General features: G+C 36.9%; 1 protein-coding gene across 1 annotated transcript in view; it reads right to left on the minus strand.

Annotated features, from left to right (window-relative positions):
- The window catches only part of SBF2 (SET binding factor 2), a 553,147-nt gene that overhangs the window by 275,083 nt on the left and 261,529 nt on the right, over positions 1 to 16,535 (minus strand). Inside the window, exons 4-5 of the mRNA XM_077818401.1 lie at positions 4,857 to 4,973; positions 3,352 to 3,462 (exon numbers count right to left, since the gene is read on the minus strand). Coding sequence (XP_077674527.1) covers positions 3,352 to 3,462; positions 4,857 to 4,973 — 228 coding nt within the window. The remainder of the gene's footprint in view (positions 1 to 3,351; positions 3,463 to 4,856; positions 4,974 to 16,535) is intronic.

Raw genomic sequence — 16,535 nt, forward strand, 5'->3', positions numbered from 1 at the left:
TTATTCATAGTGGCTCTCTAGAGGAGGATCAACCTCTTCTCATCTGTTGAGAAGAGTCTGAGTTCAGAAGCCTGTCTGAGACTGTGGTTACCTCAGAGCCCAGTGCTGGAGCTGGAAGACTGGGCAAAACAGGCCACCTCATCTGTTCCATAAGGTGCTGTTTGAGGCATGAGTCTCTAAAGATTTGTATTCTATTTTAAAAAGAATGACAAATACCACACTTCTCTTTGATGTGCCCCTCACGGAGGCATAAGAGGTAGAATGTGTGGGGATCACTGTTTGGGAAGGCTAACCCACATGAGGGATAATGTTTGAAGCCTGGTGGTGGCATATCTCCAGACTGTATCCTAATCTACTAAAACTATCTAAACTATTACTAACTGCTAGCTACTACTGCTAACCTACAACTAACTTCAGAAAACGAAAACCAAAAGCACATATGGGAAAAACTGCCAACTGCATAGTAACCCTGAGGTACACCACACAGAGAGACCTCTGACTCAGGCCCAGGTTGTGAGAATGAAGTGAGGGGAGTTGGGGCACTGCCACTCTTAAATAGCCTCAGGAGGGGCCATAAGGAGGCATGCGGTATGTTCACTCCCCCACTGGGTACTGCACAGAAAACTTTCCAGCTCTGCTTGTGCTGGACATGAACGTACAGGTGTGAACCAGTCGAAGAACACATTAGGTTGGTATATCTGAAAGGAAGACAAGGGTTTCCAGGCATGAGGAAAGAAAACTGTAAGCCAAATTAATCTGTATGGCAGTGCTGATGGTGGAGAAATCCTCACAGATACTGTTTGTAGTTTTCTGTTTCAGTCAGTGTTAAAAGGGTTGTGAACAGGTCTGAGGAAAAGACCCTAAGCTTATGTCTTTTCTCCTTTAAACTAAGGCAAGTATCTAATAGTCTCCCAAACCTTTTTCTCCCACTGCAATAATTAAAAAAGCCCACAGTAAAATAAAATAAATAGGCAACTCATGGGTTAGCCCCAACAACCTAGGTAGTGGTAGCTGTCTGCACTGTCATGTAAGAACCTAGGCTCCATGAGAATTCCTTAGTTTAGTCACTTGCCCCTACCAAGAAAGGGCAGGATGCTGTGCAAGTGAAGATCTCTACTGTTTAAAGTTAAAGGAGAAGGGAGCATCTTACATCAACAGTGACCCTTTCATCTGATTAAAGAGTGGCACTGGCCGACTGATGAAATTTCTATTTAATAGAGGAGGCCTACAAAGTGGGGAATGGAATCAAAATGGGAAAGAGCTGGGAATCTACAGGGTTTCCTCAAGGAAACTGAGGGCCCATAGGAGAGAAGAGAGGCAAAGTGTACAGAACATGCATACTAAATTCAATTTAGCAATTCAACATTACAGTTTTATAATCCTAGTTTCAGGGATGTCTCACTATTTAAGCTACTGAACAAAGACCTGGGTTCTCACCCAAGGAACACTGGAGATTATAGCTTCTCCAATGTTCAAAAATGCTTCCCATTTCTGCATATTAGAGAAATGCAACATCAATATTTGAAGATCTTTTTTTTTTTCCTAGATTTTATTTTGTGAGAGTGATTTTGGTGCTGATGAAAGGTTAAGGACTAAAAGCACTAACTGAAAAAAGAACAGTACAGCTAGGATCAGCTGTAAGCTCCTCCACACTGTACTGGTGATGCATATCAATTTTGACTTCCTACTGCAAACCTGTGACTCTTTGGCAGATTGCCCATCAATTGTGTGGTGGAAAGTGTCCATCTGCAGAGATGAAAAGTTTATGATTTATGCCAACTAGTTCCCATTTCCAAGGTCTCCGTTTCCACTCTTGATAAGTAGCATATACTGAAGATTAGAGATATTTAAAATAACCATGAGCCTCACCATTTTCAGGACAAAATTTAAGAACCATCTCAGCTTTATAACAAGACTACCTCCCTAGAAATACCTACTAAACTAGTCGAGGATGTTGAAGGTAAAGAATAGGGAGACTGGGTGACAAAGAAGGAAACTTGAAAGAAGGGAAGAAAAAAATCTTAGCGATATGTTGCTTTAAAAAAAAAAAAGATTTATTTGAATCAGCCCTTTCAGTGCTTGTTAGTTAATTGTAAGTTTGTCAACAGTTTCAGATACGATAGTGAATATAACAAACATTACTGAATAAGATTATGTTAGAGCTATAGGAAATTAGTAGAACATCAAGAGAATTTTAGGTCCTGAAGAAGCTTTAAAATAGCTAAAATTTTAGAGTGCAATTTTTCCTCATTTAGAAAAGTCCAAAAACCCTGAAAGAAATCTTCCCAATTATCCTTGATGAAACTAGGATTAGAAAAATGGACTATCCACTAGTCTGTTTAGTTTACAGTATACAGATCACATTTCTATAAAAATGATGAGAGATTTTTCAGTTAGTAGACACTGTAGATAACCAGGCCTGAGAATGTCAGTTATCAAGAATCTATAATCTTCATGGCAACCTGACTTCCAGCTACAGTATATTACTCACCAGTTACATTCATCAGCATAGGAGTTACTTGTAGTTCAATTCACATGAAGATGTATTTATTCTTCCAGTTAACTTTGATAATTCTGTAGCATTGTGCATTCACAGAGAGAGATTGGTGGCTCTCATTATCTTGCCATAATATGCTATTTCTATTTTAACTACATGTAAGAATGACTATTAAATAATTTATTTCTTCATTAAATAATTGTTACTTTATACTTTTGACTTACAGCATCACCACATATTACATTCCTGGACAACATCTGTATTGAAAGCAACGTTTTTCTCTCTTCGTTAAGACTGCTGAGGCAGATATACTTATGGACACCCCTTTGTTAGTCTGTATTTTTAGTTTATGGAGTATTTTGGACACCTTCAGTTGCATTTTAGAAATCTGAATAAATATGTTGTTACTTCATAATCATGTTTGTGCTTCATAAAAATGAGTGTCAAAAACAATTAGCACCGAAGTAGCTATTGTCTTAAAGGGCAATGGAATCTTGAACTATACCATCACACCCACACACAAAGTGAATGAAAAAGGAGGACACATAACAGAGCTCCCAAGAAAAAAATGCATAAAACAAAATTATTTCTGAACACATAGTATTAAAAAAAAGTCACACTTATAACAAACTGCTTGATTTGTTACTATGCCTTGTAACAGGCAAATCCAGTAACAAAATTAACCCTTTGACCTTGACCTGGAATGGAATTTTTGCTGTCTTTAGAAGGCAGGCTACAGGGACAACACTCAGCTGAACTATGATCCTTTTTTTCAATGAAAATATCTAAAGAATTTATTTTTTGTTTTCTTCATAAATTAAATTAACTGGAAAAATACTCCTTTTCCCACTTACCTGAGAGCCTCCGACCGCAGGGACAAGGCATGAACAGAGATTTGCAATGAGACTCTCCAAGGACACACTCAGGCTGTCCACATGCACAGTGTAGATCAAGCCAAGGCAAGCCTAAAAAGTTGAATAATAAATATATACAATTTTATGTGGGGAAGACAAACGCTGATAATTGCTGATAAATATACAACAACTTTAAAATAAACATGTCCTAGGACAATCTTAATATGGTAAAGTACATTCCAAAAGGAGAAAAAGTAATTTTCTGTAAAAGAATTAATTCAGTTGCAGAAATGTCACATCAACCCCGCTGAATTCCTGTTGGATTTCACAAACTCTACAGAGTGTGAATACCCCACATTTCAATAAGAAATATAATGCTTAATCTGAGTTCTCTTCCTCCTTCCATAAATCTCCATGTTTATGTAAAGTACCACTAAATCACTGGGAATTTATGTCAGTGCAGGGGTCCATGCTCACAGAATCTGATGCAGGACTGATGCCTACAATTTTACCACTATAATCCTAATATTATTCTGAGGATCAGTGATCCACATTTGTATGTCTTCTCTATTTACAGTTTGTATTTTTGTTATTTCAATAAAAAGCATATTTTAAAATAAACAGCACTGACATTTTAGCACTACTATTTTTATTTTGCATTTCTTCAATTTTGATTAAGGGTTATCATCGTAAGTTTGACAAAGCTGATAAAGCTATTTGTTTAGCAATAGATGATTCACTATTGATTCCCAATAAGTCTTAGAGAAGGAAGGGAGAGAGTAAATTACACTGCTTGGTAATGGCACTTTGGCTGCCTTCTATTTTTAGCTGGCGAAAATATTGAAAATTCTGAAAAATGGATCAATTTGTGAGGAGTTATCCAGTTACAAATAGTTTCAACACTGTGGCAGCAACCTACTATTAAATGAATTATTCCTGCATTACTAGGCTGTACTATTTTTGCTTCACTGAAAGTGCTAGAGGCCTGATAAAAATTTAAGTTTTCTGTTTACTTCAGGTCAGTCACAATACCAACTGAAAGAAATCATAGATTCCTTAGAATCTTTATATATCTTAAATTGATCTGGAAGAGTCAATAATTCACTCACTTTATAGGTAGGAAGATAATTCATATACTATAATACTTGATACTTACTTAATTCTTAAATTGTATCAGATGAGATTAATTTTACCTATAAGGAGTGGTTTTGTCATGAAGATTTTTTTCATTAGGCTTTTAGCTGAGCTCAGAAAGACTTTATTTTGTGGTCTATGTAGGTTTAAAACTAGGCCTTCTGTGAGTAAAAGGGCACTGCATTAACCCATAGGGGCATTCAGTCTCCTAGACATTGATTTTTATTTAGTACAGTCTAATTCTACTTGTTCTGGTAAATTCCCAAACCAATGCGGAGATGTTTTAAATCAAAACTACTTGTCACTGCTGCTCATTAAAAACAGATTTGTACACTGACACATATTACAAATGGCAGCTGGGAGTTCTTTACCCTGAAAATTTCTGGATAATCTAGTCTGGACACCAACACCAGGCTTTTGGGAGCAAATACTTCAGCAGGCTGAATTAAACCAGACTCCTCTTCTTCACCTTCAGTCTCTTTTGTTCCCTTGAAAACAGATACACTTCAGTTAATTAATAGAAATTAAATAAGGTTAGTATTCCTACAAAGAAATATTTTTAGAATTTTTAAGGATCAGGATCGCTTAGAAAGAAAAAAATTATATATTGCATAGAATCTTTGAAAGAATCACAAACACATATTATTTTTAGCTAACTATAAGAAAATCCCAACAGCTTTATAGAAAACACTATATGCACAAACACTCTACTGTTGTAATTATTAAAAAGTACCAAAATACTGACTTAAAATCCCTCACATTGCCACGACGGAGAATAACTGTTTCCTTGTTTTCGTATAAAAAATGGAGTGCTGTCAAACTGTATGAAAAATAATTAATAACTGGTTTCTGTTTAAAAGAAACAAGTAAGGACTTGAACATAAAACTGTAAATGGGTACACCCCGAATGCATACAGAGGTCCTCTGAAGTCACCTGCAGGAGCAGGGCCTAAGTCTATTCAATATGGACAATTAGGATGCCAAACCAGCCATTTATCCTCTTCTTTAGTCTTTTACAAAAATTATGCTATAGTACTTTAAAGAGACTGAAAACTGGCAAATACTTCATACTGCACTATTATGCACATATTGTTGGTATGTTTGACTCCTTCTAGTCTGTCAGAAGTCTGATGTCACTGATCACAAAGTTTTCTTGAACTAACTGTGGACCTGGCAGAAATGGATAGCATCACATGTGGTTCAATTAATACCTTTCAGTGAGATCCTAGTAACTGGTGATGGGTGACTGTATCTGCTCTGAGGGTCTCACATACATCTATCAGTGGCTGTAGTAACTTTTTCATCCTTATTTAGCTCAACTATTCTCTTGAATGTGTATCTTGCTATTGTCATTCTTGGTTTTGTTATGTTTAGATGAGAGTCCTGTAATACACTCTACATGGCATTACACCTGATGACCATGTAGAAGCTACACCTGCTGCTGAGCATAGCAACTCACCCACTTAATGAGGCTAGCCAAAGGGAGCACATTACACCACGAAAGCTTATGCCCAAATAAATGTTAGCCTTTAAGGTGCCACTGGACTCCTTGTTTTTGTGAATACAGACTAACACGGCTACCCCCTGATACTTGACACATTACATCAGTATCCAAAGACTGCACTGGCTCCCTGTGTGGCTCCAGATGTAATTCAATGAGCTGGTTTTGATTCTGAAAGGATCTTAGCTACCTGAGAGACCAGATCTTCCTCACTTTGCAACATAACAGAACCAGCTATTGTTCAACAGACCCTAGATTTAATTATCTGGAGACACTGGAAGTCACCTCCCCTGCATGACTAAAGTTTGTTGACCTTCACAGCACAATTTAAATCCCATCTGTTTTCTCAGACTTTTACCTGAATAGGTTAAAGTAGGAATTTAATTGGGATTACACATACTCTAGCTTTGTGGGATGAAATATAATGCATGTTTGATTAGCACTGGTTAACTAATTTGGTGGCATTTTTAAACTGTACATGCATCCAGACACATGAGAAGTGGACACATTTTTGTAAACCAGAAAAATAAATAAAACAACATTTTTTTTTTAATTTTATATGGAATATTATTTAAATAAATTTCTGCTGTTGTGGGTACATTTGACTGTGATGTAAAGGTATGCAGTCCTAGCCATCACTTTGCCAAAGTATTTAAACAAATCATTAAAAATATGTACAACATTTGGAATGTATTGTGCTTTAACAAATCATGCTGTCATAGTCATACATTTTAATAGGACAGTATTTCATATTAATATTCCCTGTGTATATCTGTAGATACAGACAGTAAGACAGACTATATCAAATGGAGCTTTTAGAATCTGATAAAATAGTTCATTAGTTAAAATAGTTTGGGGGTTTTGCGCAGATTTACTACTATACATCTTCTATATACAGCAATACTACTATGCATTGTAACTAAGGCAATTTTAGCAGTCTTTTTCATAGTCAAATACAAATACCATATAATCTCAGACAAAGTTTCAATCCATTTTGCAGTTGAAAACCACAGGGTTGTTCACCACTATCCCTAGAGAATCTAGGAACTACAGGAATTTCTTCACAAGGAAACCAGCTGGGATTTGCCAAAAAAAGCCTTATTAACCTATGGAATGCTGCATTTCTTCTGAGTGAAGAAATAGATCACTCAGATAAATCTCTTAACCCATTACTCAGCACATTTCACAAGCAACCATACTAAAAAAAGACTCTATACAGTTATAAAGAATAAGTATTGTTAATTCACAAAGATTAGTTTTGATCATGCCTGTTATAACAAAACACTAAGCACTCTTTAATTGGTGGCTTTCTTCACATTCTTTGACAAATTCATTATCTTACATACTATAAACTGTAGAAAATGCACTCTCTTTCCAGTTTTTGAGTACCTCCCCTCCAAACATGACTAATTGCTTTCTTTGTGCCTCTGACCCAACATTCTTCTACGCAGATATCACAAGATCTCCTTAATTATGAACGGGGGGGAGGCTACTTCCTTTAGCAATAACAGCATGAAACAGCAGCTTTTTACTCCTGGCATGTTCCTCAAAAAAATAGATATCACCACCCTGGTAATATATTCAGTCATCACTGTCCTACAAGGAAGGAGCCTGGGTACAAATTCTCTTAGCAGGCAGAAATGCAGTCACTTCCATCTTGCTACTTTAATTCAGAACGTATGGCTACTCTAAACGAGCAGTAAATAACAATGCCACTAAACCTCAAGGGTTAATTTTATAAATGCATTAATTGGAAAACAATTGGGTTTTTTATACTTGTAGGGAGAGTTCCACAATTGGTGGAATTTACTTTGATTCAATATATAAGGACTGAACCTAAGGCTGAAAACATTTACATAATTTATCACAGTAAAAACTCCTGGGAACATCTTTTGGAAATCCTGCAGATCCTCTCAACCAAAGTTAAAAATAGTATGGACTCTCTCACAGCAAATTACAGGGCCAGTTTCACTCTCTTTAGGAATCTCTGCCCGGAAAGTAGAACCACTCTTCTAGAACTAATTTAATTTTCAATATAAATATAAAACTTTGTTGCTATTTAGTCTCTACATACTGGTACTGCCCCTTTGAATATAAAAGACTACAGACCATTGTCTAGCTATACTGGAAGAAGGACAGGAGACACTGGATATGGTTTAATCAGGCTACAACTTTATTGTTAGATGTCTGGGACTACCCGGAAGATAAAAGTGTACAGTGCAGGTAACTCCATGATCATTTCAATATCTACCTGAGGGTTTCTGCCAGCCCCCACTTTTTACATCCTGATCCCTAGCCAACCCATTGCTGTGACCTTACCACTCCACCTCCAAAGTGAGGGTTAAGGTGGGCAATAAGGAAGAGGGGGGTTGGCTCCCTACTGGGCCAATGACAGGCACCTCAAACCATGCCCCCATTCCGCTCCTTTAACAAACACCTCCTTTAAGTCCTGTACCAAACTATTTATCAGCTCACTGCATCTTTCCCTATGGAGTACCTGTACTGGACGTCTGCCCCACACTTACCTAAAGCGTTGCGACATCATAGCCTAACTCCCTTCCCTACTCACCGTAACAAAGGCTCCCCCCCAAACCTGCTGTGGTGAAGACTAAGAAAACTCCACTCCACCTTGGCCATTCTGGTGGCAAGGGAAAAATTCCTTCCCACCCCCCCAAGAAAGGAACGGCTAGCACAACACTCACAGAGGGTCCCAACCAAACTTGGTATTTTGCCAGGGGTGGGAAGGCGGGTGCTGCTTCACTTGGTTCAGGGAAAAGGGGCTTCTCCTGAGCTTGCCCTTTATAAACTCCCCATCCCTTCTGGTCCCTGGGGGATGAGTCAGTCTCACCACGTTGACCCACTCTGCTTTTACAGCAGCATCTGTGCCTCTCTCTCACCCCCCACCCTTAAAGAAATAGTCTCCTTTCCCCAGCAAGACAGACAATGCCCCCACTCCTTGAAGGTGTGGTGCAGTCATTTTGTGGAGCAGCCAAAAGATTTGCGGAGGGAGAAGAGCGTCTCATTGCACATCTCTAATTTCAGATCATTCATTTTATGAAGATGTATTTTGAGAATTGGTTATACTCTGAAAAACCTTGCGGATGATTTAAAGTATTTATTTTATCTCTGTGTTCCAAGATGGTTTGTCTGGTAAGTAATTGCCACATTTGGACTTACAAAAGTGCTGCAAAGTAGTCTTTCTACAGAATTGTTATCTGTCCCATTTTAAAAGAAGACCATGATAATCTTTTGTTGTTTACCTGCCAGAAGTGTCTTATTCTTGATATGAAATGACAAGATGGAAAACTAGTGGTGACCTCTGGTAGAGGATTTCCACAAATGGAAAGCAGCAGCTGTTGAACATGGATTCAATAAAAAGGGGAAAATCTCTGTACTTCAGCAATCCTGCTACTAATGAAATTAATGGAATTTTTGCCACTGTCCTCACTGAAACAAGGAATAGGCACCAAGAATTAATGTGTACCTACAGCGATGTAAAAATGAAGCCCAAAGCAATTCTTTTTCAGAATGGAAGCTGAAAAAGCTGATCAATTTTGGGTTTTTCCAACAGAAGAACAAGCAATTTCTATTTCTCTGTCGGAGAAGATTCAAATACTAAAAAATATTACGTTTTTTATATGCCAACTAGGTTTGGGCATGCAGCTCCTGGAAAACTGCCAACATGAACACTCACGGTGGAAATGTTAGGCAACACCATTTGATATCTATCCAGAATTCAGTGTTAGTTTAACTCATATAATTTAAATTATTCAAAAATCAGCCTGCAGATCAGAACAGAATAATATAAAAACCAACTTGCTTTGTGTTATTGTTATTGGATATCTAACCTGATTTAATTTACTATAAAAGGGAATTATATTAAATATTTTAATATTACAGCACAAACACCTGCCACAGAGAAAAAACCTACTGCCATCTGCTGGACTGCTGCACATTGATTTTTACTATCATAAGAACAAAGATGTACGCAGTGAAGACATTTCTATTCTATAAGTCCATTTGTGCGTCTTATATCAGGGTGGAAAAGATAATAATCCACAACTTCACAAAAAGACACAATGTTATGATCTTTTCTTTCATTATCAGTCACATGTAGCATAAAGATAAATTTATTCTCACTCTTTGCAATTTTTACATCAACAATGGGTGACAAAATTCAAGTGCTTGAAGACTTGTTTAAATACAATATGAGAGTTAAGAATTAGTTTCTTTCAAACAAAAATTTATTCTATCAACTCACCTAACCAGCAATCACTAGTTTTAGGTTTAAGAGCACAAAATTCTAGCTACCCTACAAGTTTTGTTCTGGCACACAATTAGAAAAAAGATCACTTAAAATGTGTTTACAGTGCCCTTGATGGCAAAAGGGCCATGGAAGCTTGTATGAATTAACATGGTTTCTAACAAAGAAAACGGAGGTCAATTTTTTTTAAATAGGCTATTTTAACTTATGTAATTGCATTAATTTTCTATAGAAGCCTTCCACTGAAAATAATTCACATCTACAGCTTATTTAAAGTTTTAGGAATCTGGCTAGCAACACAGCAATGAGTACATCTGCAATACACGTATGTAATCATATACTTTGTAAGCATACTGTTAATGTAATTTCAGCTTAATAAAGTAACCATTGAAATTCTTAGAAGAAATAAAGCCAGTCATGATATGACTAAAGAGTTTGACAAACACACAGGCAATATTCTTAAAGTCAGCACAGTAAGTGGATAATCATTTCAAATACAATACTTTTAGCTTACTTTACATGAAAAGTACTAACAGCACATACATTCTGTAACAATACCAAATACAAGTTGCAAGGCCATATTCTTTATCCCTTCTTTCAGTTACAATCTTCCATCCCCACTCTCTCAGGCACACACTTTCTCTCGAAGCTGACAAAAAAAAAGGACATTTAAATATTCCCTACTAAGAGAAATCAAACAAAAAAGGATACTTTTGTTTCTTGAACAATGTCATTTTATTTTACCAGTATTTTTCTTGAGTTTACAAGTACATTAGGAATGACAATGTTTCAGAATATCCATCCCAAGATTCACAAAGTTCCATTCTGAAAAATAAATTCAGGTTCCTAGTTTTCACACTGAATATGCTCCATAGCAAAAAGATACAGACTGCAATGTATTTGTGTTTGGCCCAACTAGAGGGGATATGATGGTGGTTTTGCTACAGTTTATACATTTTAAAAAGTCAAAATGATCACTGCATTTTTCCTGCTGCACAGGAGGTGTGAGGGTGCTTGTGATACTACTGAGCACTCTCCTCATTGTCTTTCCTGACCCTTTTCAGCTACATTATTGCCCATCAGCTTCCCTTTATATCATGTAAGAGCAGAGAGCAAATTGGCCTTAATTTCAGTTTAATATTGGGAGGAAAAGCACAAAGATTCTTATGCCTACATTTCCTCACATACAAACTTTGGTAACTGTAAAGATAGAAGAAAAAATGCCATTCCAAAGTAAATTAGAATTTCAGCTATTTAAAAAAGCAAAGTGTTCCTAAAATATTATTAGAACCTAAAAAATAGATACCAGTTTGGGAAATTTGTAAGTTTTCAGAACCAGAAATACAAAAGGAAAGCACACATTTAAGTACTTGCTGAATAGAAATGCATTTCCTCACAAGCTTAAGTGTTTTGCTGAATCAGGGTTTAAGTTTTGGGCAAGTCTCAAATGTGATTCATGTGAGCATCTGTAGTTGAACAACTATCTAAAACTTCCAGTTATTCCACGTGATAAAGTTTCCATTCCCTTCACCTATCAAGGTGAAATTTTGATAAATCTTTTTACTTCACCATATGAAAACCTTATATAAACTAGTAATTTCTTATTTTTGACAGAAACCTACCCTTTTCCTATTCTCCGTACTCACACAGTTACTATGTGGCCAGTCTCCTTGGTTTTCTTTCTAAACCTGGATCTTCTAGGACGCAGGAGCCCAGTCAGGACATAGAAACTCAATACCTGGCAGGGCAGCAAGGGATACAGTGCTTAATCTTGGATTTTTATGAAAGACTAAACATTTTCTCTGTATGTAAATACTTCCCTACCAGGCAAGAATCCTTCCTGATAAGGCAGTAAACTTACTATCTACCAGGAACATTTTTTCTAGCAAGAGGCCCCGTTCTCAGTTGGTGCGTAAGTATTATGATAATAAACATAATAGTTATAGTCCTCACTAACCCTCTATCCAATGTCCCTCCAGCTAAGGAAAAAATAATCTCTCTGCAGGAACTTCCAAAAACATGGCCTAAAGCCCCTCCTCTTTTCTGCCCATAGGACTGTGATAGTTTCCTGACAACGCTTCCAGCCTTAGCCTGATAAGTATTTTATCTCCATGGTCTTAACAGGTGATAAATTAGAAAGCTTCTGTTGTTGTTGCTGTTCAAAATACCATCTTTAATGTTTGTCTTCTTATCTTCCCACTGTAAGTAACTAAGCAGTAGTGCTGGGAAATTGTTAAACTATTCCTCAGTCTGTTCAAGACCCTAAGCTCACTTCATTTCCTGGCATACAAGCTGTGACTTAAGTGCATCTCCATATATAAATATGATACCTGTAAGGGTCCATAGTGTGAGTGGTATTGCTGGTGTAAAATAAATTAGGTGCAGTGCTAAGTCATCCATGGGTACGTGTGGCCTGATTTCTAAAAAGTGTTCACACAGCTAAGGAATGTCTAGTGATCATTCTTCCACATGTGCCTGCAATTGTTAAAGAGCTATGCAAGAACAAGTGTCACATTTTCACCCTAAAGAGGCATTTATAAAGCATGACTGTGCTGCTGGTTGCCAGCTGTGAACAACTAATGGAGTCATATGGCGGGATCACTAATAATTTTGTCTATCCACTTTCACATTAATGCCCCTGCCCCTCATTTTTGCATTGTGTCCCTGTAATGCAGTGGCTCTCAAACTTTTTTTTACTGGTGACCCCTTTCACATAGCAAGCCTCTGAATGTGACTCCCCTTTATAAATTAAAAACACTTTTAAAATATATTTAATACCATTATAAATGCTAGAGGCAAAGCGGGGCTTGGGGTGGAAGTTGACAGCTCGCGACCCCCTGTGGGGTCCTGAACCCCAGTTTGAGAACCCCTGCTGTAATGGCTGTTGAGAGACAAGTGTAATGCAGCTTGCTGCAAATCTTTAAATCTGACCTGGTGCAGACACTATGCACCACCTTGAAAGCAATGGACAAAGTATGCTGTGGAAAAGAATACTTTAGACTATACACTTAAATTGAATGAGCACAACTGCCAAGAAGTCTCGATAAAGCTCTATTTGCCTTTGGCAGGAGTTATGGCCTTTTGCTTAAGAATTAGGACACTGCTACTTCTACCGTTCTGCCTATGGGAAAGTTACCCATTAATAAAGGCTAGATAGAGGAGAAATTAGGGATAGCATATATTTAAAAATCTATGGCACTAGCAAGGCACATGCTAAATTTCACTCTCCCTTTACATGTATTTTAGACTGCAAGATTTTTGCAGCAGAGACTTAAATCTTTCTATATGTGTATACAACTAGCACATTTTGGGTGCTGATGCAATAAATAATTAATACTACAAATAATACTATAAACAAGAAGTCTTTTCTGGACTTGCACTTTTCCATTCCTTCACCCTAATCCTGACTGAGGTTATTAAACCTGGATTACAAACTAGTAATGGATTCCACCAACATGCACATTACATTTTCATCTCACTTACATGTCCCAGATTACTACTTTGCCCTGGTCTAAATTGATGCAACATTCTTTACACTATATTTACTCAAGCCCCCGATATCTGTCACTCAACATGTTTGGCTTAGCAAAGTAGTATTAACTTAGATCAGTTTCCAGGTACCAACTGTAGTGCACCCTGAACAGAAAATTCAAAGTTAAGACTGAAAGTCCAACTCTTCCGTTCTTCAATGTGCTTGAACACTGCAGATAATGAAAAAAACCACCGCTCTAAAGCACTGTAATGTCTAGACACCCAAAGGGCACAAACACACAAAAAAGAATTCAAATTGTGCTGGAAAATAAACTATATCAGACACTCATCGTTGAACAAAAACAACCACCTTCAGAATATACTATGTATGGAAAGGGTTGGATCTCAAATATGCGAATGAATGGAACACTTTGAAGACAAATATGCTATCCCAAAGTATATGATGGCATTTGCATTATACATATTTAATTTGCTGATTTTCTGTAATTTGTTGTAAGTACTTGATAAATACCTTTCTTTGCTATGGTTTTTACATTGTTAGTGTAAACATTTGCACCTAAATTGTTCCAGTCCACAAGCAGGTTGCCACAATGAATTAATCAGTCTCCTTATTTTAGGAAGGAAGTAACACAGAATCAGCAAATCAAACAGGATGGCAGAAATATGAATGAAAAAGCTATACTTACTGCAGTAACCAGCCTAAAAGAGACACAGTACTAACTGGTTTCAGAGTAACAGCCGTGTTAGTCTGTATTCGCAAAAAGAAAAGGAGTACTTGTGGCACCTTAGAGACTAACCAATTTATTTGAGCATAAGCTTTCGTGAGCTACAGCTCACTTCATCAGATGCATACTGTGGAAAGTGTAGAAGATCTTTTTATACACACAAAACATGAAAAAATACCCCCCCCTCCCCACTCTCCTGCTGGTAATAGCTTATCTAAAGTGATCACTCTCCTTACAATGTGTATGATAATCAAGTTGGGCCATTTCCAGCACAAATCCAGGGTTTAACAAGAATGTCTTGGGGGGGGGGGGGGGGGGAACAAGGGGAAATAGGTTACCTTGCATAATGACTTAGCCACTCCCAGTCTCTATTCAAGCCTAAGCTAATTGTATCCAATTTGCAAACGAATTCCAATTCAACAGTCTCTTGCTGGAGTCTGGTTTTGAAGTTTTTTTGTTGTAACAGTACTACCTACTGATGATCAGTCCCAAGGCACTAAGGCTAGGGTAATGGCTTTAATGTAACCATACTTCAGTGAAGAATGATATTTAAAAAATATTTTTTCCATTAACTTCAACATTCTACATAATTAATCTACGTTTATTAAGGCTTTCTTTTCTCAGTTGCATGATTTATATACTTAGTTTAATTCATAGCTCTGTTACAGGAAGTTAATTGTAATACATTATTGTACTCTCAACTCTCAAAAGTGTACAGGCTGTTATTTGACTTACATCAGAGGGCAAAAGGAAAGAAATTTAATAAAATAATTTTAAAAGCAGATTTAGAATTATGTTCTCAAGATTTCAAATTAGTTATCTAACTTTTAGTTATCAATAATGGCCACCAGCATATGGGTTTGGGATATTTCATGTTAAACTGAAACCCAGTAACACTGAGTAATTTTACAATAATCAGATGCTTAAAAAATAAAAAGGTGAAAAAAAACCCCTCAGAAAATGGCAAAGTTCCTTTAGAGGGACTTTTGATGGAATTCACATCTTGTTCACACTGTCTGCTGTAAGTTAACACACACCCTGCATCATTTCTTGCTCACTATCTTCATATTTTTGATTACTTGTATCATCAGAGTGCCTAATTCCCTTACTGGTTGTTCACAGCTACTGTATCCTAAGTGGCTTTTTAATGTGGTTATTGTTTTTAACTGATTACTTTTGATCTTGTATGAGAACAAGTAAATAGACACATCTTTCTCAATACTTTTCATTATTGGTTATACTTTTGTCATAACAAAAACCAGAATCCCTAAATATGTAGCACACACACAAAAGTAGTAACAAAGCTGCTAGTTTATTGTTGAGATTACAAATTTGGTTGATAAAGATAACTGTACTGACATAATATACTTGGACTTCTGTAAAGCGTTCGACACATGATATCCTGATAAAAATGAACACGATACAAAAATCAGTTTAGCTTATATAAAATAGATTAAGACCTAGTTAACTGATAGATTGAAAAAAGTAACTGTAATGAGGAATCATCATCCAATGGGGAGTTTCCAATGGGGTTCTGCAGTGATCTGTCTCAGCCCAATACTGAGAAAATATAAAATTATTGCTGGTTAATTTTGCAGATGACACAAAAACCAGTGGACTGGTGATGATGGAAATAGATCAGTTATAAGGACTGAGCTGGCCTGCTTGGTGAGGTGGGATCACTTGAACAACATGCATTTGAATACAGACAACGTAACATCACACCTTTAGAAACAAGAATATAGGTCACATTTATAAGATGAGGGACTGCATCCTAGAAAGCAGAGACTCTGAAAAGGACTTGGGGTAATTGTAGATAACCAACTGAATATGAGCTCCTAGTGTGATGCTGTAGTTAACTAAAGACAGTGAATGCAATCCTTGGAGGTATAAGCACAGGAATATCTGGTAGGAGTAGAAGGTGGTATGTACCCCAGTATACAGCATTAGTGAGACCACTACTGGAAAACTGTGTCCAACTCTTGTGTCTGCACTTCAAAAAAAATGTGAAAAATTGGAAAGGTTTTTAACAGTGAGGATAATTAACCATTGGAACTGCTTACCCCAG

This window comes from Eretmochelys imbricata, chromosome 6 (genome assembly GCF_965152235.1).
Source record: "Eretmochelys imbricata isolate rEreImb1 chromosome 6, rEreImb1.hap1, whole genome shotgun sequence".
Lineage (NCBI taxonomy): Eukaryota > Metazoa > Chordata > Testudines > Cheloniidae > Eretmochelys > Eretmochelys imbricata.